The sequence below is a fragment of the Anser cygnoides genome, chromosome 20 (assembly GCF_040182565.1).
Source record: "Anser cygnoides isolate HZ-2024a breed goose chromosome 20, Taihu_goose_T2T_genome, whole genome shotgun sequence".
Lineage (NCBI taxonomy): Eukaryota > Metazoa > Chordata > Aves > Anseriformes > Anatidae > Anser > Anser cygnoides.
This window is the reverse complement of record NC_089892.1, coordinates 9480744-9501573: the sequence shown is the minus strand read 5'-3', so window position 1 is coordinate 9501573 and position 20830 is coordinate 9480744. Positions and strand designations below refer to the sequence as shown.

General features: G+C 53.5%; 1 protein-coding gene across 3 annotated transcripts in view; it reads right to left on the bottom strand.

Moving 5' to 3' along the window:
* Nucleotides 1–20830, bottom strand: part of WHRN (whirlin) — a 51003-nt gene that overhangs the window by 26377 nt on the left and 3796 nt on the right. For all 3 annotated transcript variants that reach the window (XM_066980711.1, XM_066980712.1, XM_066980713.1), the window contains exon 2: nt 9383–9598. In XM_066980711.1, coding sequence (XP_066836812.1) covers nt 9383–9598 — 216 coding nt within the window. The remainder of the gene's footprint in view (nt 1–9382; nt 9599–20830) is intronic.

Below are 20830 nucleotides of genomic sequence, written 5' to 3'. Positions count from 1 at the left end.
GGGGCGGATGGGCTGATCGTGCTGGGAAGGCGTGGAGGACAGCAGCTCTCCGAAAACTTGGAAGAGAAAGAAGGTGGAAAGGCCCAGGTGACAAATCCAGCAGGAGAGCACTGCAATGGCAGGAGGTTAACGTGAAGGAGGCATGAGACAGCCGATGTGGAGGAGCAACGTTATTCATGGAGGGGTCTGCGATTCAGGGAAGGAGACGCTCAGCCACGGACCAAGGCCGCTCTGCGGGCTGGAGCCCAGCAAGGGGATCAGCCAGACAGGGCACTGCCAGCACCGCTGGATGCCCGTGCTCCTTTCTCCTCCCTATATTCGACAGAAAACCAGCCCTTAGTGTTAAGGACTAAAAACATCAACCGAAAAAACAGGCTCTTGGTTTTACCTATGGCAAACACCTTTCACATCCAGGAGCAGCTCTCTTAGCTGAGACAAACCCCCAAAGCACCGCTGACACTGATGGAGCAGTGCTGGTCTGCGCTGGCTGCGAATTCCCCCTTGCCCTGCCTGTGCCCTGTGCAAACATGATCACACAGTAATTACCCACAGCCATCCCGGCTGGGAAACGGCCCAGCTCGACTTTTCTGCCCTTCTCTCACACAGCACGACTGCAAGGGGCTGCCCCAGAAGCTCTCTCCCTGGAGGGAGGGCAGAGAACAAGCAACAGAAAAACTGCTCCAGCGAGGACTTCGTTGCAACTGCTTCACCAAGGAATACCATGGAGGAAGGGACGAGATGTCCTAGCCCCAGCCTGTCCTGCTGCCTGTCCCTGTAAAGGACTTCGGGGCTTGCAGAAGACCCAGTGGCACTCCTGCAGCTCATGCCTGCAGCAGGGGCAGCGCCTGACTCTCCCCATCAGGGAGCAACCAGCAACCAGGGCCGCAAAGTTGATTTCCCTTCCAAATCTGGCCCTGCCTGTACGCTGTGGTGTTGTGCTCCCAACCTCCAGCTCAGGCTCAGGACCTGAGCAGAAATGTGATGTGCAGGTACTGACTGGGGACACCCAAACAGCTGGGCGTGATCCGGTCACTGCTGGAGCAAGCAGCACACCCTCGTGTACCTGAAGCCTCGCTCCTACAGGTACCCGTGGTCCCCTCCATCTCGCTGCTAAACCCACCAGGACGCCTCGCCCGTCCTCAGAGCATCGTGCACAGAAGGCATTCAGGAACCCTCCGCACAGCCACGTGCCTGATTATCTCTCATTAATAACGCTAGGGCAGATGTTCCACCTGTGCTGCTCAGGACACCAGCACATACCACAACAGATGCTCAGCGCTTTCCGCAGCGCTCCGACAGCAGCAGCACCGTGCAGCACCCGAGCCGCCGTCGCTGATGCTGCAGGGGTCCCAAAGCCACCAGCATCGCCAGCTGCCCGCCTCCCACCTCCCCTGCCCGCAGGGCCCGGCGGTGGATGAAGGTTCGGGTGAGAATTTAGTGGGGATGAGCAAGCCTGTGTTTAGCTCCCGTGGGGGCTCTCAATTTAAAACGGCCTTTGTGCAGTCACCGCATGACATTTTCTAAATTAATAACTCCAGGTTGGTGGTGGGTTTTTTTTATTTCTCTTTTGTCCCAAGTTTCAAGCCGATTCTGGAGAAAAGCAGACAGCAGGAATAAAAACAAATGGGAAAAGCCAAGACGCATTTCATTCTGGCAGAAACAACCAGAACCAGGCCTGCTTGTGAACGGGTTTTTATATTTAAACTCTTCAGCCCAGTCAAATCAAAAGCTTTCACGTTTACCTGGATGGGAAAGTCATTTCCAGCTTCAGTTCATTAATTAACCTGCCTTTTTGGAGGACACCGCATTATGCAGAGAATTCAGCCCAGCTTTAGGGAGACTGGCAATGAAAATCCTTTTTATCTGGGTGGTAAAGCAGCCGCAGGACAGAAGTCTGCCTAGGGACTGGCAGGGAGTAGGAGCTGCAAAATTGTGTACTTTACGACGTGGATGCCAAAACAGTTCCTGCTTTTCCATGCTGGGATCACAGCCGGCTGGAAACTCCACTAATGCCTCATCAGCTTGTGCTTCGTGGGGCTGTGGGCCAAAGCTGGGGTGATCCCACAAACACGCCACCGCCGCTCTCAGCACAGCACCCGCTGCTCGCACTCGGTGAATGGCTGTGCCTCGGAAAGCCAGGCACGGGAGCTGTGAGAAGTTATCCACCCGCATCACCGCCCTCGTCTGGGGCTGCACAGAACTGAAATCCCCTGGGTTAATCCCTCACCTGCTTTGCAGCGCACAAATTGCTGGAAACAATTTTAGGATTGAAGCATTATAAAGGAACCATAAAGACACCTTCATGCTCCAGGCTGGAGAGGAAAGCTGGCAGACTACCCACCCAGCAGAGCATTTGCCTGCCAAAATCAAGGGCAGTTTAACTTTTTTTTTTTACGTGAAAATGTTGCTCTGACTGAACCATTACATTACAGAAGTTTCACTGTGCTTTTTTAAACCAGAAGAACATTAAACTTGTCCAAAATCTTTCTCTTTTCTCTCCGTTTGTCCTAACAACATTCAGGGTTTTCCCCCCTACTAGAATTTCTTCACCACACCATTGCCATACATTTCAAAAATTCCCCAACTTTGATAAAAATACACATAGCAGCAAAGCACACAAAACCACAGATCAGGGTAAAAATAGCCTGGTTCTGGCCACACTCCCCCTCCGTGCATCCCTGAACAACAAATAAATTCACCAGCACTGCGCTAAGGCTAGCAACGCAAGCAGTAGCTCCGTATCAAGACATTTACATTTCCTTTTAACACCGCCCGAGGGATTTGGAAGCTCATCTCCCCACCCCAGTATCATCGGATTGAATAAGAGATACTCCTTCAAAGCTGGGGTGGTGCTGAGAGAGCTAGTTTATGTTCACACACGTACCAGGAGAATCTAGTCCTCAAGAAGCAGCAAGTGGAAAGCAATGAATACAGCCCCGAGCAATAAAGGTCTGAAAGACCTTCCTCCCTGCAAGCTTCAGCTGTGTGGTTAAAAAAAAAAAAAAAAAAGCATTACTTAAAAATGTTACTGCTGGCAATCCCTGCAAGTTGGGTTGTTGAAGGCTTAATTGCGTTTCTTAATCAACAACTACCTACGCCTCTCCAAATAAACGCTGCAGAAATTGCAAGAGAACCTCGGGCTGCTGGGAAAGCATCACAACAGCAGGGGCTGGAGGAAAAAACAACTCTGAAAGCGTTCGGCTTATTGACAAACGGCAGATTTAGGGAATAGCCGAGAAATGAAGCGAGCGCACACAGGCGGGAGGCTCGGTTTGATCAGGCGGAGGACGGGCGAGGGAGGCAGGAAGGAGGCGCAGGGAGATGGCGCTCCAGGAGCCAAACCCAGCGATAAGCCGATTGCCAGGATGAAGCCCCTATCCCTGCTCAGGGGCTTAGGGATAATGGGGGAGGCAGTTTGCGGAGTTTCTCAAGGGCCTGCTGCCTCCAGGAGGCTGTCTGCAGGGACGGGGCCTGCCACAGACACGCTGTGAGGCTGCCGCTGGGGTTGGCATCGTCACACCGGCTCCCCCAGGCACGGGATGGTCCCCAGCCATTGCGATGCCCTCCGAGGGCACCTCTCCTGCTCCTCAAGCCCATGCTGCAAGCATGGCCACGGGGTGGGACGGGGGCTGTGGCACAGCTGCAGAGCACGGTCCAAGCCGTGCTGTCCCTGGGGCTACACAGCGCTCACCTCCTCCCCTGTGCCTCACCAGGGCCGAGGCCAGCCCTAAGCTACCCCTGCACGTACAATGCGGCATTTGGAAGGTCAGGGACACAATTTTAATCTCAATTTCAGCACTGAAACATCCTCCTCCTGCTGCTGCAGGAAATGAAGAAAAAAAAAACCACATAATCGATAAGGCGTTTGCTCTGAGTTGATTCTTGCATGGGATTTCTTTTCTCTGGGTTTATGAAATTACCTGTTGACAGATTCAATTTTACCATTAGAAAAAGCACTTTCAGACAAGAATTGCTCTGCATCGGTACAATTCAGCGCACAGCTGCGTGACAGACGGAGGAGGTTTCACCCGTGCCGACAGCTATTTCCATGCCATTACTGCTAACACGCGACAAAAACAACACTTAAGGGGGCTCGCGGGGCTCATCTCCCCTCCTGCTTACGGAGGGAACCCCACCGGCTCATGTCTGGACATCGTGCCGAGGTGCGAGCCCACCTCCCACGGCTGAGCGGTGACACCTGGCGCAGGGGGACGGGCAGGCCAAAACAGCGGCACCACACGACGGTCTCCAGGCCGGGCCATCCACCCGGCTGCTGTTGAACCCCACTGGGGCTTGTAGTCCCCATGGCTTTGGGAACAAACATCACTTTTGGGTGTTGTTTCTGCTTAAAGTGCCTGTAGCGAAGGACAGCACCCCGGCATGGGTTGACCTGAGGGCCGTGCTGAGGTGAGGCCTGCCAGGGCAGTGCGGCCCAAGGCAGAGGGATAATTTTTACCTCAGGGACCGAGGGACCAGCCACCCATGGCACATGCTCAATCTCCACAGAAAACCTGCAGGCAGGTGGGGAGGTGACCACGAGTCGGCAAGTAGCCTGGGCAGGCCTCTAGCCACAAACCCAGCAAGGTCAGAGCAGGCAAACAGCAGGAGAAGCAGGGAGCTGTGCTGCTCCGCGCTGAAAACGTCATCACAACCCAAGAGAAAGAAATCTGTCCTTATCTCTCCTGCATCTCTTATCCTTCATGCTCAAGTAGTCACCATTAGCCTCCCGAAAGCATTCAAGCCACACAATGTTATCACAGATGTATTTTTTCTTTTTGTTTTTTGCTTTCTTTTTTTTTGGTAACAAACTAGCTACTTTTGAATACAAAATTGCCTGGAGGCAAAGAGAGGTTCTCATTCTCTTCTCTGAATATATTTTTCTTTCTTTTGCTGCACCGAAAGCATAAAGGAGTAAGCAGCTCCCTTGGCAATCAGCACATTAGAGCAACAATTCAGCTGATGAAATGGCATTTCTCGGGGAATTAGCAGTGCAACACTTGCAGAGCATTTCGTCTTCCTCCCAGCTGAGCAGCACCTATGAGTTTTTGCTGGCTGATGGTTTCCAAAGTGCTTTTAATGAAATAAGCTGTTGATCCCAGAAGTGCATCAATGACAATTCACAGCATAAGTGGTTTTTGCTGTTGTCAAAATCCCAACGGTTTGAGCCTGAACAGATCATAAACATTAACCTGCTCTGAAACATGGGGTGACCACTGCAAGCAGGTCCCACCTCCCCAGCAAGGAGTTTGCTTCCTCCATTGGGATGCTGCCGAGGGACTGTGTCCTGCCGCTGTGTCTGTCCTGGAGACGGACAGCTCCAGGAATGTCCCCTGACCTCTGCAGCACCGCAAGCTCTTCCTTTCAAACTAGCTACTGCCCGCCATCCCTGGCTACTTCACCTATGGGGAAGATGTGCACAGAGTGCACAACAAGCCCACTCATTCTGGCTGCAGGGAAGGCTGCCTGTTTGTGACCACAGGAAACTAGTAATAGGGAAAACTTGGAAATACAGCCATCTCTTCAACCTGGCACAGACAACGTGAACATGGACAGCATCAAGATTTGCAACAACTTGCACAACCACAGGTGCATACGTGCCAGCACCTCTTTCATCCCTCCGTTCCCATTAACTCTTGCACCCCTTGTGCCTTCTCCTGACATATTATTCGTACTACGTCAGGACTACACTGAGTGACTGACCCAGGTCTTAGCATCCACCTCCTGCTTGTCCATTCAGAAGAGCTCCTGACCCAAGCTGCGTTTTGGCCCAGAACCCCTGCCTGGAAAGGAGGGTGAAAGCAAAGTCAGTGGACAGCCCACTGGTAGCTTCCCAAATCCCCAAAACAGTTCCTTTCATAGCCAAAAGCAACTGAATCCCAGCGTCCATACAAAGATCCGAAGCCAAGGGTGAGCAAAGCACCAGCAGTGCTGGCTGCCTTCTGGGCTGAACCTGTGCTACAGCCAAGCTCCCCGAGGAGGTGAGCCTGCCGGTGAGCTGAAAGCCCCCCCAGCCTGGCCACACACCGCTGCAGCCCATCTGCTCCGTGCCTTCATCCACCGCCGGGTGCCCGCCGCGGGATGGCAGGCAGCCACGTGCCCGTCCCTCCGCCGCCAGACAGATCGCTTACGCTGTCACACGCACGCCAACAGCAGCGGTTTCCATTTCAAGCCTTTTGATAATGAATGCTCCTGCCTGCAGATAAGCAAACTTGTTAAACTACGCTACAAAATCCATCCTTTCAGCAGGAACAGCAGCACTGGGGAGAAAGGTAGCCAGACAGGGATATCTCTATTGCCTGATGAATGCAGGACACCTCCAACCTCGAATTTAACCTTGCAAAAGCTGGAAACATCTCCTTAACCACGGCAGCACTGCAGGTTTACTGAACTGTAGCAAAGCATTAACAAAGTTCCTGGTTTACATCCTCCTGCTGTAGGGCTGAAGCCTGATCTCTGCCCATTTTCCCAAACAGTGCCTGCTAGAATGCTTTTGCGTATGTGTTCCAGGACATTCAGATCGATTAGCAACGGGAGGGGGGGGGTGGAAAAACCCCACTAATCCCCAGCCTTTCCCTTAGGATGTAAAGCCATCCAGAAATCAAACAGCCCTCAGGGATACCTGTCAATTCCAGCTGACTGGGCTGAATTAACCACGTTGCATTTATTTGCATGATATTTGTGAACAGAACAACCCCATTTCTAACAGCAATATATAAACAAACACAAGTGGAAAAGAAAAAAGCTAGAGGCAGACTGATCCCCTGTTCTGGGGCATATTTTCATCTCTCAGTGGTGCACAGAAATGGCAGGACAAAACAACTCTGTAAATTCATGCCCCGAAGCACATATTCAGACCAATAACATGCAGTCACACCAAACAACCCCTCTCAAAGCCACCGGCCAGGTCACGCTCTCCTTACTGCCAGCCAGCCTTTGATCACGGTGGGGCTTGCTTTCACTGCCCCACATCACGTCTGGAGGAGCCGAGGAGCCAAGGGCCAGGCGCAAGCTGCGTCGGGCTCCCAGGACTGGAACACCACCCAGCCCACAGCTGCTGGGAAAAGGAGGGTAACGTGGCCAGTGGGGCCCGGGGGGTCAGATGGGAACAGCAGTGGCAGCTGTGATGTGCCCCAGAGGAGTGATGCCAGGAGAAGGTGGAGTAGTGCCTGCTCTCATGGTCCAGCACTGCCCTCTGCATCAGCTCTTTACAAACCCATTTCTGTGAGCTTCAAACATTTTCTGCAATTGCAATTGACTCTTCCTGGTTAATAGAGGGGTGCTCATGCCCTGCCCTGGGATCAATGCGTGATCCTCCATTAGAAGGACTCAAAGGGCTGTCTGCTTGCCCAGACTGCAAGAAGGCAGTGCCAGGGAATGGAAGAACAAGCACAGATTTGGGAAAAGCCAGCAACAGCACCAGAGCACAGCTCAGAGCGAGGACAGCCTCTCCTACACACCAAGGTCCTGCAGCCAGGCTGAGGCCAGGATGGTGCCACACTTGGAGCTGGGGGCCCTCGCACTTTGGGAGTGAGTTTGGGCAACAGCATCCAAGCCATGGATGCTCTTAGAAGTTTAATGTGGCCTTCATTCAACTTGGCTTGAATTCCCTTCTGAAGCAAATGAAGCTACGGTAATTAAGGCTGGTTTAACTTGCAAAGTTCATTCATTTTCCTGTGCACCCCCAGGATACAGCTTTGGCGAGCCTGGGACCAGAGCAGCAAAGAGGAGGGTGCTTTGGTCCAACGGCAGCCCATGCAGCACCAACCCTGCCAGAGAGCCCCGCAGCACATCTCCCTGGAGATCAGACGCTTGGGAAGGGACTTGCACAGCAGCAGGCTTCTGAGCATCTCATGTTGTTCCACAGCAAGCTGTAAAGGAACGACGTGCAGAAACACCTCCTATCTGCAGCTTCAAAGAGCCTCTGCGTGCTCTGCAGGGGCTGTATCAAGGTGACACAGAGTGGTAGGGGGTGGGGGACACCAGCAAGCTAGCAGCAGTTTCTCTTCTTAAAGTAAAAATAATGTGCCCTTCTCCCTTGTGGCCCACATGAATATTTCATCAGCAAACTGCCTCATCCTGAATTAGATTTTTTCCCTCTCTGGCTGAGTTGGGAGGCCCCAGCTTACAGCTTTCCAGGCTGAGCTGAGGACATTTGGGGCAAACAATCAAAGCGCTGGGGGCAGCCAGAGTGATCTCAGGATAAGCAGAAGGAAATATGTCGAGGCTCCAGGTAACTCCATGCCTTTGGGCAGCAAGTGCCCCCACTCTCTCGTATGACAGTACCTGGATGTCCCACGAACACCACAGAGGCGATACCATCTGCTGGCACGGGACAAACAGGTTACCTATCCATCACTGCTGAGAGCAGCATCTGCCCCTCTAGCCCATGCCCCATCGCGAGGGCATCGAAGCGCTGTTCCTCTGCATCTGCAATGAGTCTCAAGGTCTCTCTGTGCACAAGAAGCACAAAGGAGAAGAAAACTAAATCCCTGAGATGAGATATTGCACAGTGAACACACAGTCAGGTGGCTTTGCTTATTATATGGCCTATCTCAAGGGATGATGGGCTCACAGTCAGAGAAGAGGACTGGGAATGAGACATGCTGATATGCTTTCTGTTCTGCCACAGGCCCCGCTGCAGTGGTCCACCAACCACTGGCCAGATCCCGCCAGCTCCCCTGGGCACCAGTATGAAAACTGTTCCCTTCCTGCTCCGTTTTCACTTGCCAGGGCTTTGCACGGGCACTGTCCAGGCCCCTCCTGGCTCTGCTCGCCTCTCCCCAAGCAGAAAAGTATCTGTTTTATTTTATAGCAATTTTGGAAGCAGTTTATTTATTTATTTATTTATTTTTACTTAGGCAAACCTGCCAAGACACCCAAGAAAGCCTGATGGAAACATCTGAGGAAAGATCTGAAAGGCCAGCAGAAGGACAGTAATGCACGCTGGGATCCAGCCCTCCGCACCCACAGGCCCTCCCGACCAGAACAGAGGGTCAGTCTCCCACTGACCATAGTAGCAAAGGGCCTCGAGCCAAAACAACAACCTGCTTGGGAAAAGCCTCACAAGCAATTTCTCATTTAACCATCCTGACAGCACTCTCACTGCCAGACAAGTCTGCGTCTGGACGGCGCCTCGTCTCCAGCTCAGGAAGGATTATGGGCTCAAGTTGTACTTGCATCAGACGGGACCAAAACCAATCCGTCTTGCCTCACACAGCTCCCCAGTGGAAACTGAAGGAAAGCTACAGACCCGGGGAGGAGAATGGGACACGGCATATTCTGCTATAAAGGCTGCCCCAAGGGAAGCCAGAATATGGCACTCGCACTGGGAACAGGTAACTGCGGACGGGCCTGCAGGGCCGTGGCTGCCCCCCCCGCTCACCTTTTTCTCATCGCCCTCCTGCAGGAGCTGGAGGTGGCTCCTCTTCTCGCTGTCCTTGCGCAGCGAGCTGTTCTGGTGGTGCGGCAGGCCCAGCGGCGGGGACACGCTGCGGCCCTGCGGGTCCACCCAGGTGTAGATGTGGTTGGTGACATAGCCCCCGGGGATGCGGCCCACCGAGTGTACGGACAGGTTCAGCTTCTTGCAGCCTTTCAGGACCTGGAAGACAAGCCAAAGACAAGAGGGGGTTAATGCCCGCGGAGGCAAAGGACAACCTGGCTCCGGGCTATGGAGTGACACGGCTTTGTCTTTCCTTGAGGGTGAAAGATCTCTGTCAGTGTTTGCAGCATGGCTTGAATGACTGAGCTACATGAAAAGCTAGTGAAAGATCTGGGATTTTTATATTCTCTTGAACTACAGCAGGACCCAGGCCATGTTGCTGCCAACAGAGGAAATGCTCTCTCCACCAGCCAGGGAGAGAGCAGCTGAAGCTGAGGCTAGGAGGCAGGCTGGGCCGTGACATGCCTAGGGGAAACCACGGTGTGGACCCAATCCCACACTGAGCCTTTTCAGCAGCCTCAGAACGCGGTCAAAGCAGGACAGGGATCGTTGCTTGGGGAGAACAGCACCGTTGGTCCCCCCCAGCCTGGTCCCAAACCCCATCCTGCCGTCAGGAGTAGGCGCTGCTTGACAGCACACCCAGAAATTTCGCCTCTCTTGCCATTTCGTTACCAGCTGCCCTCCCAGCACAAGCAGCCAATTAACGAGTACACTCATTAACAAACATATATAAATATGTATAAGACAGCACGCACCAAGATGGCCTTGAGATCCAGATAAGGCCATTTGCAATTGCTCCTGTGACTCCCCAGCTTCCACTGCGAGGAGCTGACAAAGCTTTTATCAAAACACCATTAACATTACAGGAGTCCTCCCTGGGGACAGCTGTAAGTGCTGATCCCTTCTGAGGCCTCGGCAACATCAGCACTCAGGACCTGCTCTCATAAAGGAGCTGCTTTGTTTTCTTCCATACGTGCATCCTTTCACTGAGGTGCCCCCGCAAGGTCTCCTCTCCCCACCGAGCAGAAGCTGCCAAGCAAAGATCGTGATGGGGAAGAACAAACGCCGGCAGCTCTTGGGGAAGGAGTAATATCATCAGTAATGCCGGGCTGGCCGGGTCCCAGCTCTGACCTGGCACCGCTCCTGGTCCTCCCTGCCAGAGCGAGGATCCAGCTCGCCAATTCCCCGTTCAGCATCTCCGTCCTGCACCGCGGTTTGGCTGCCGGTCGGTCACACGCTCCCAAGGTCACCGCATGCCTGGAGAGCTGAAGCGAGCACCACGAAACCAGCAGCCCCAGCAGGACAAGCGCAGAGAGCTACAACAGCCCGGGCTGCTTGCTGAGCCAGCCCCCATCCCTTTAGCTCCCCCAGACCCTGTAGCACAGCCAGGGGTGCTGCTTCGTCCCACGGCAAACTCATTGTGCACCTCCCAGGCTACCCGGACCACCAAGCTCTGCCACAGGTAGGTCAGCCTTTCTGAAGCAGACAGCGAGCTTTAGCTAACTGGTACGCACAACCAATGAATCGGTCTTTCCAAAATAAGCAAACCAGGAGACAAATCCCTCCTTGTGGCTTCACTGGGCTCCATCCTGCCAGGAGTACCACAGCTGCGTCCCTGCACTTTTACACCTCGCTTCTCACCATGCCAGCGGCAAGCACTGGGTTCCCCTGCCCCACCTCCGCGATGGGGACTTGTCCCAGCCCTGCCACCAGCTGCCACCCTGTCCCAGCAAGCTCGCAGAGGCCAGGCTGGCTGGCTGAGAGCAGAGCAGCACGCCCCAGTGCTTCAGGGTGCACACAGCTCAGCTTCCCAGCCCAAAGCCTCGCGCACAGCCCTAGGACACCGCACCCATGAGCTGGGGGTGGCAGAGTGGTTCTCACCTGCCCTACAGCCACCAGTGCAGCGTGATCCCTGCTTTCTGTGGGGAGCTGCGCCCCATCTCCTGTCTCGTTGTTCATTCATTCAGACTGGAGCCATTTCTATGAAATCCTCTTTTAAGTCTGAGTAATGCTGTTTATGTAACTAGGTACCGAGACGGCAAAACAGCACTGAGAGTCCCACGAGGAAAACCTCGTCTCTAAATGAGGCTGCAGCTCCTCATCAGGAACCAGCAAACAACGAGGACAACGCGATCGCACCAAACACACGGGGTGACCAAGCCACGTCCCGAGGGACACAGGGTCCGGTCCCCGCTCCACCCAGGAACACCGGGTGACCCTATCCACTGATGTCCATGCTCCCACCCTTCTGCCCCTCTAAATGAAAGAGGGGGCTCTGCATGCTCTGACTGGGGGCACTCCTCGCCTGGGTGTTCATGCAGCGCCCCAAAGCCAGCAGCTGAACGTCGGTGCAATTTAAATAAGGAGCGAATGGAAATACCTCAAGAGCTGCGGCCAGGCCAGGCACACAAGCAGGGACCCCATTTCTTCCCTTCCTCAGAGCACCCATCCTGGCAGTGACACGGGAACCGAAAATAACCCCGCGGTTTGCACCACACAGCACAGGCACCAGGCATGGGAGAAGGCAGCAGGCGCAGGCAGGGCTCAGCACCAGGACGTGTCCCTAGCCCCAGGAGCTCCCGCCCTGCCTGGGCTAATGTCATCCACCAAAAGCACAGGACAGCAGGGCTGTTCTCTGCAGACACAGCAAACCTTCCCATGATGAGAGGCCAGAAATTTACGAGGGACTTGTTATGTTTCTCTGCAGTTCCCTTGACAAGGCCACCAGGAGACGGGATCGCCGCCAGCGGGGAGATGTTTTATGCATAGGGGTGACCGCAGAGCGCCGCGGGGAGCGGAGCAGCTGCCGGGAGGCAGCAGCACGGGTACAGGAGGAGCTGGCAGGAGAGGAGGGAGCCAGCAGAAGCTGGTGGTGCCATCGGGATGCTGCTGCTGACAGACCCCATGGAAGGCACGGTGGTGGCTGGGGCTGCCACGTCATCCTCAGCAGGTTTCCAGGCATGAAGCAGCGAGGCTCACGCTTCCTCTCCCCGATGCTCGAACACTGCCTGGCTGTCGCAGAGGACCGCAGCTGCTCCACTCAGCACCCAGACACCCCCACCCAGGGCTCTATAATATAACAATTTGGTCCTACAAGCCGTGTGGTTTCTGCCCAAATACTGATGGAATTGCTCCATTTGTTCCTAACTTCGCAGGCAAGGGGCTCCTAAGATTTTGCCCTCTGCTAACAAAACCCTCCTCCCTCAGCTTTTACAGGCAACTCGCCGCTCGCCTCCTTCAAGCTGCAGCATTACAGAGGGAAGTTAATTGCCAGAGTCAGCAAATTAATCAGCCTCTTAGCACCAACAAATGCATCCTGTTACCTAGACTGGATCTTTAGTGCAACACAAACAACACTTCGCTGCCAACAGCACCAACCCTCCTCCCTCCCTTGCCTAGAGGATGCTCAAGCACAGCTCTGAGACGCAGCCGGTGAAGCACAGTTGTAGCTGATTTACAAGAATAGATCTGATTCATGGTCGTGCACCAGCTTGAAAAGACTTTATTTTTAATATAAGCCTGGGTTTGTACCAGCTCAGGGGGTAAATCCTTTGGCTGCGAGTACAAACAGCTAAAGGAATCTGCTTTTCCCCTCCTGTACAGCCCCTGTTTGAGGGGGGGGAGAGCAGGAGGTTGAGGAGCACAAGGTCTGCTCAGCACCACCTGCATCCTCCCTCGGGCCACCCGAGCCTTGTCAAACATCGCAGGGAGGTCAGCACAAACGGCTTCTCCAACGCAGTGACCGTTAAAGTCCATTTTGCTCAAACACTTGGGCCTCCAGGAAACTTTCTGTCCATGAGGCAGCCACTAGAGATTTAAACACAAGCTGGCGGGCTGTGAGCAGAGATGGGAAGCAGTGTTTTCCCCTCGGATGGCAGCACCACAGGTGTTCCATAAAGCACAGCAGGCAAAGGAACAAGATCTGGCATGAGCCTATAAAACCTTGGCAGGCAGAGCTGCAAGATGAGGAAGCATCAGGTGAGCCAAGTGGGAGAAGCTTCCATAGCACATCCAGAGACAGAAATCCCCACCAGCTGCTTTGTTGAGCTCCAAGGGAACGGAGCAGCTATCCATTTTCCTGCACAGGGAAAGTTTCTCCTCTTCACTCTCTTTTTATTTTTTTCTGGCTTTACCGAGGCTGGTTTCATCCTCTGGTTCGCACCAGTTCCCCTCCTGGTACCTGGGGAGATGAAACCCAATACCCTTGGGAGAAACAGAGGAACAGTGATGTTCCCAGAGGCACCGGAGAGACCCCTGGAGCAGAACCTGCTGGGGGGCCAATCCCTGGAGGCACAGGGCCACATCAGATCAGGGCCCCAGATGGAAAGGGACTGTCTTGACACTGCACAGCCTGCGACTCACCTGGAGGTGAAGGGCTGAGGCCAGTTCCCATCCTACGTGCAAAGCCAACCCCACGCTGACACCAGGCTGTATCACAGCAGGGCTGTATCACTGCAGGGCTGCCAGGCAGCAGAGCTGAGCATTGCCACTGCCTTTTGCTATTTTCCATCCTGGTGCCTTGACTGGGAGCAGCCTTTATTCTCTCCGTAAGGAGGCTGACACGTCTTCCCGTTTTGGAAAGAAAGCTGAGGCAGCCCCAGCAGCGAGTCCCCTCCAAGCTGCATAATCTGGATTTTCCATCCAGGCACCCAGGCAGGCTCTCACCATGCCTGGTGCATGTGAGAGATGGGTGCCCTCCCCTGCTCCTCCCCATTTAGTCCCTTCAGCCCTGCAAACATACACGGCCAGCAGGCTCTCAGCAGCTTTCAGAGTCCAGAAGAAACCAGGGTGATTTGACATCCCAAAGAAGTTGGCAGGTAATTTTCTCATCCACTGAGCATGATTACCAAGCACCTTTGGAAAGTTAGCAGCACGAGATAATTACTTTCCAGCTGTTCTTCAAACCGTTACAGCATGCTTTGGGAGAAGGCACCCACTAAAGGGGGCTCTAACCCCAGTGCCGGATCTGAAGAGGAACCCAAGTGACCACCCTAGCAGAGCATTTGCAGTGAGTTTCTTACAACACCACCTTGGTCCTGTCAATTTTTATTGCTTCAGCACTGAGATATGAGGTGGATTTAACGGGGCTGTTTATGCCAGCTGCTGCACCGCCACAGGCATTAGGGCCAAAGCAATGCGAAGTGCAGCCGGGACCCCCGCGGGCTGGCCGGGGGCTGCAGGGAGCTCCCACAGCACTGCTGCTCCCCAGCTCGGGACACGGCGAGGTGCTGGAGCATCCCAGGGAGATGACTGCAGAATGAGAGCAAAATCTTGCTTCTAATAAAGGAAAGTAGAAATAGCTGGCATGGAAAGAAAAGTCATTTCAGGGGAGGCAAGCAGCTCAGCCTGGTGGCACAGGGGGCTCTGGGCTGAGCCAGGAGAGGAACCGAAGCTCCAGCATGGAGAAGCCAAGCCTGGGCATCCTTCTGCTGGAGCTTCAGCAGCCCCACCTGGAATCACGCTTTGCAGCCTTTGTTTTCCATCCACATTTCTTGCTGTAGCTGACATCAGGGACCTCTAAAGTCTCCTCACCTCCACCCTGCTGTCCCAGGATTGTTCTGTTTCATTTTAATTTCTTGGGGCTGGTGAGAAAAAGCCAGCTGATGATCTGGGATCAAAGGTGCTATTTACTCACAGACCGTGCAGGCAGCTTCCTCAGCACATCTTTCCCCGCCATCACACAGGGATTTCAGCCAGCAGGGACAGTATCTATGGCAAAGGACAGGGTCCATTTTCCAGCTGGTCTTCCTGGATGTCCATCAATCAACAGGAATCATTTCTCATCCCTACCACATTGACTTCTCCCACCTTGTACCTCCTGCAATGTTACGTAGGGTCCCAAAACCCCCCCTGAGCAGGGTGTTTTTTGGCAGGCAAAGCTGCACCAGCCCCTTGGTGAAGGGGGCTTTCTGAAAGGTTTCCATCATTGTACCTCCCCCACTTCAGCCTTCAGGCTGCTTGCCCCGTGCCTAGCAGCTGTTCCAACATCAAGTGCTTTGCCTTTCCCTGCTCCCAAGGTGCCACAGTGCTACCAAGCTGGCACAAGTCCCCTGACGTCAATTTTGCCGTCAGCCCTACTCATAAGGCACAGCAAGGTCCTGGACCCCCCTCAGCATCAGGAGAGGAGCCACCAACAGCACGCAAGAGGGCCAGCGCCTGCCCATACGAACGAAGCTCTAGCCCTAAACAGGTCACCCCAGCCCCCTGGGGCAGAGGGAAGAGCTCACCAGACCTGAGCTTGCACATACCAGAGAAGGCGTGCGGCCCATGGACAGGCTCTGGACGAACTTCTCCACCAAGTTTGTGCCCAGCGACTGCAGAGTTAACATCACAAAAATGAACAGCACAATTCAGCCTGCAGGCTCTCGGGAAAGCATGCTATTCGATGGGCATACTAAACCTAACCCATTTACACTGGACCATTAAATAAAATAATTCCACCTCCTTAATCCCCTCTGCAGCATCAGGCAGCGCAGACTTTCCTTTCTCGAGCCGTTTCAGGGACCTGCACCACGCTGTTCGTGCTGCTGCGTTCTGCTCCAGGCTCAGATATTTGGCTCTGTCCCACCTATAATGCATTGGAAGAGCACAGTGTGAAAGCTTTAACACTGGCACCACAATGCACGAGCACACCTGCTAGAAGAGCTTAAGGAAATAATTCAACCGAATGTGGAGATCAGCGCCAAAACATTTAGCAGGGAAACAGTCACCAATTGCCTGGAAATATTATTAGAAAAAGCAAGTGCCAGAGAGAAGGGCAGACTGATTCCATACAGCCACTGATCCTCTGACAACACATTATTTAATTACCTATCAAAGCCTTTGGGAGTGAGGTAGACTGCTTAAAATAAAAAAAAAAAAAAAGGAAACATCTCATGTACTCACTGCTATTACCTTCGGAAAAAACACACAACACAGCGTGTTCTTTGCTGAGACCTACTGACAGCTGCCACCCTCCCCGAAACCCATCTGTGCCCAGCAAGTCTCACACTACTGAAGACTTTCCCCTTCCACCTTGAGAGTTTTCCCCCCGTTCTTTCCACTTGAAGGGAGCTGAAAGGCTTTGTAAAAGCATCTTCCAGACCTCCAACCCCCCCCAGTAGGAACACAGATGTCAGAAATGAATGGCAATTAATCACCAGCACTCTTCTGGCAGCCTGAATAAAACACGCGTCTCGTACAGATACAGCCCACTCACTTACCTCCGTCGCTAATGAAATGAGCAATCTATTCCAATTCACTCTCTTAGTGGGTAGATCAGTCTGAAACAAGCAGCATTAACCGGGAGCCATCCTCCCCCTTGCCGCAGCCACTTTCTTTTTGATAATAGACTTACAGGGGCTGTTCGGCTTCTCGGGCTGCTCAGATAATGGGCATCCACGCACTCCCTCCATTTGCGAGCTGGAAAGGTCAGCGGGGAGGTTATCGATCACCGAAGTACCATACAAATTTGTACTTAGTCCAAAAAAAGTGAGGCAACAGGCTTGAGAGGAAAAAAAACTGAAGGGGAGAGAAATGCAGAAGTACCACAGGATGGAGGCAGAGGGAGCTTTTACAGCATGTAACAGCACCGTGGTGGGAGCAATTTGCAGAAGTTTGTCTAAATGCTGTTTCCTGTGCTCCCCTGGGATGTGCCGTGGCATTTGGGTGGACCCAGGTAAGTTTTAAGCTCAGGGAGCCAGCAAGGCCGAGCAAAGCCACCTCGGTGCCAGTGGGAACGAAGAAGTTCCTGTGGCTGCAGGGCAGGACCGTGAGACCTTTTGCAGGGGACTGCTGGAGGTGTATTGGCAAAACGGTTCCTCTGCAGGCAGAAAGGACAGGGCAGGAGATGGCCCCAGCACCTTGCTCCAAGACTCGTCCTGCCTGCAGATGGTGAAGAGGCTGTTAAAGCCGCAACTGCACGCCTTGGTTAACGCCAAGTTCACCAGGTGCCGTACAAATGCATAGGGAAGGACAGTCCTCCGCTGCAGACCGCAGCCTGGGGCTGTAAATAAGAGGCTTTGGTCCAAGCGCACGCCCTCACCTTGCCTGACAGAGCCCGGGGAACGGCTTCAGCACTGAGGGGCCGGGAGGGCCTGCACCAACCTACCTGAAGGCGCAGGAAGGGCATGGGGCTGCAGCCAGCAGGGACGAAGGAAACTCGTGCAAGGGAGAGGTGACACAGGCAGGAGGAGAGCAAATGAGGGACGGAGGGGAAGAGGAGGCACCCCAGATGGAGTACAGGAGGAGATGAACAAGAGAGGAAGGCAGGGGGTGACAGGCACAGGGACGGAGGTGCGAGGTGGACGCCTCAGCAAGGCCAACAACTGCAGGAGGCCTGGTCCAGCCTCTCCCCCTCTGCCAAGGCAAAGGTGACAGCAGTTTGGTTTTCAAGCAGCAGTACTTATGCAAACATATGCAAATGGATGCATAACTATGGTGACTGCACACATTTAGCCCCAGGGTGGCAGGAAGCCCATGTCCCTTTCACCTGGGAAGGTCAAATGAAATCTTAGCCCTGGGGACTTCTCAGTGACATCCCCTCCCTGCTTCAGGACGACAGCTCTGTCACCTCCTGCCCCCTCAAAGCCGGTCACCGCCCAGCTCATCCCTCACACGAGTCCAGACAGCTTTAAAAGCAGCAAAAACTTCAGAGCTTTATTTCAATGTAAGCCTGGAAACCTGTCCTGTGCTTTCTGAAAAAAAAAAAAAAAAAAGGATCAAAGCAACCCCTCCCTTCTGTTTTTCCCCTCTTCCCCCTCCACACCAAAAAGCACTGAAGTAGTATTAAATATCACAAGAGCCATCAGCAAACCCATATTGCCTAGCTATGGTTCGTTACCTGGTGAGAAGCTAACTTTGGAAGAATCTAGGTGAAGAAATGAGCCAGGCACTTGACCGAGCTCCAGAGGAAACGCAGGCAGTGCCTGCAGGAGGCAGGAGCCCTGCCCGCATGTCCCACCCCAGGGGCTCAGATGCGGTTTCTGGGTCCAGCAGCAAGAAGCCGGCAGGAGCTACAGGCTGCCCACTCCCTGCTTCTGCACCTGCGACAGGAGAACTCACGGGGCACCCAGACAGATGAAACCGAGCCAAATCATTCCAGCAGATACGCTGTCAGTTTAGGAGAGGGGATTTAGAGCCCAATAACTCTCCGGGGAGACATGGCATTGAGGAAGGTGTCAAGAAAATCCATCATCTTCCCCGAGGCCAGAGGAAGTGAGTAAGAGAGATTTTAACTCCCCAGCTATGCTGCACACTAATGCTTTCATTTTCCTCTAACGGAGGCTGGAAGGAAAGGCAGGCTTTTATCCTTTGGGTTATCGTATCAATCTCTCCAGTGAGACAAAACTATTTATTTACAGCAAGCGCACTGAACACCATTTATACTCCAAGAACTCAAGGATGTCCTAGCAACGCTAATCCCGATGAACACGCCGATGCCAAAACCAAGTACTATCACCCTTGTGTTACGAAAGGAGCTATCAAGGACTTCATTCTAATCTTTTTCATCAGTACGATGCCATCTGATTTCATTAGGGCTGATTGTGATTTGCTGGTGGAACGGAGGGAAAGAGATGGCTAAGTTGCCACTGGGGGAACGCAGCGGCAGAGCAGCGAACGCAGCCCACCTCCAGCACCAGAGCCAAACCCCACCTCTGCAGGGCCAGAGGATGCTCTCCAAACACACACCCCAATGCTACCCACCACATTAATTGGACCAGCTCAATCAGTGCACAGTGACAGGCATCAATCCCCAGCCGGACCCTGGGTCCCAGGTGAGGCTGGGCACTCGAGCCTGCCCCACGGTGTCACCGGCTCTGCCCATGCAGCGCTGGCTGCTCTGCGCTGTCACTGCCACCAGCACCTCCCTTTAAGGAGCAGGAGAACTCATTTAAAAGGCAGATGCCTCCGAGTCCAGGAGCAACCTCTTTCCCGTCCCCTTTTTCCTGGGGAGGGATCCTGGTGACATTACACCTCCCACCCCCCTCCTCCGAGCTCTGTGAGTTAAAATGGAAACCGCTTGCAGGACAGAGCAGCAGAGCAAACGCTTGCAGCACTGCACAACACCTGCCTTCTGCCCTGCGGGGGCTTCTTCTGTGTGCAGTTCTGGGGGGTTCAGTTTCTAAGCAGGTCAAGAGACCAAGGAACAGGTTACTGCTTTAGCTATTGGGACAGATGCCAGTCACGTCCTTTTCTGTGCTCCAGATACCGGAGAGATCCCTTGGGAAAGGGAGAGGTTTCTAGCTCTGGATCAGTGACTTTAAAACACAGAGATAAGCAAGCAGGCATTTAAAGGAGCAAACCTGACGCTCTTACAGAACCAGGGCACCGATGTACCGCTCTTCCTCCCCACCCACCCTAACCGTGACCATCTGTGATGATCCACAACTCAGAGGGTTAAAAACCCAAGAAACAAACTGTGTTCGTTCCTACTAGCTGTTATAATTGCACATAAATTAATTGCACATATTATAAATTGCACATAAAGTACAGTGGTGATTACTGACTACAGCACATAAGCAGTCTCGGATAACGATAATCAATTAATTGGGCATCACAAGAAACATTGAAGTGAGATTCGCGTTCTTGTAAACCGCCTGGGAGGTTAAATTGTTGTAGATTTGCTTCCCAGGCTCAGGGCTGCACGGCCCTGCCATCTCCCCATCTCCGGGGTCTCAGCAGTGCCACAAGCGCCCCGTGCACAGCAGCTGGGCCTCCCTGCCTCCTGCGAGGTATCAGGCCACCGAGGAGACCAGCTGGCTTGCCATCATACGGCCAAATGAACAGAATTGGAATCTCCTTTTTATTATTTCTAAGCTCCCAAAGGACGAGATGGAAAGGCTGCTTTGGGAGGCACGAAAACCCCCGGCAGACAGACAGAAACTCACCGTGGGTTCAGCCTAAGACAGGCAGAAGGACCGCAGAAGCACCATGCTACGGAGGACGGCTGCACACAAGTCAGCCCAGCTGCAGAGGTTTTTGTCAGGCTCCTCTGTTCATGCTTACAGCCAGGCAAACGCAGAGAGACGAGGCAGGGCAAGCGGTCTGATGGCAAGAAGCAGAGCAGCTCACGCAAGGCTGGCCATAACTCATTAAGCCCAATCCTCAATCAGCAATCAGTCATAAGGCTTCACACCCACACCTCTCCCTTTCCCAGAGTCTTTCAGGACGTGAAAACCCACTGCAAAGCAACATCAATAAGGGGCTGGGGTAGAAAGGGGAGTGCGAGTTTAACACAAACCCCCAGGAAAAGGATAAACACCCCCTGTGTAGTGCTTTGACGGTCTAAAGCCACAGGCACCTGGACAAAACGTTACAGCTTTATTAACACAAACTTTCAGCACGACTGCGTCAACGTCAAGCGTGTACTGCGGTAAGGCTGCTGAAAGCCAAGCAAGTTCTAAAAATATG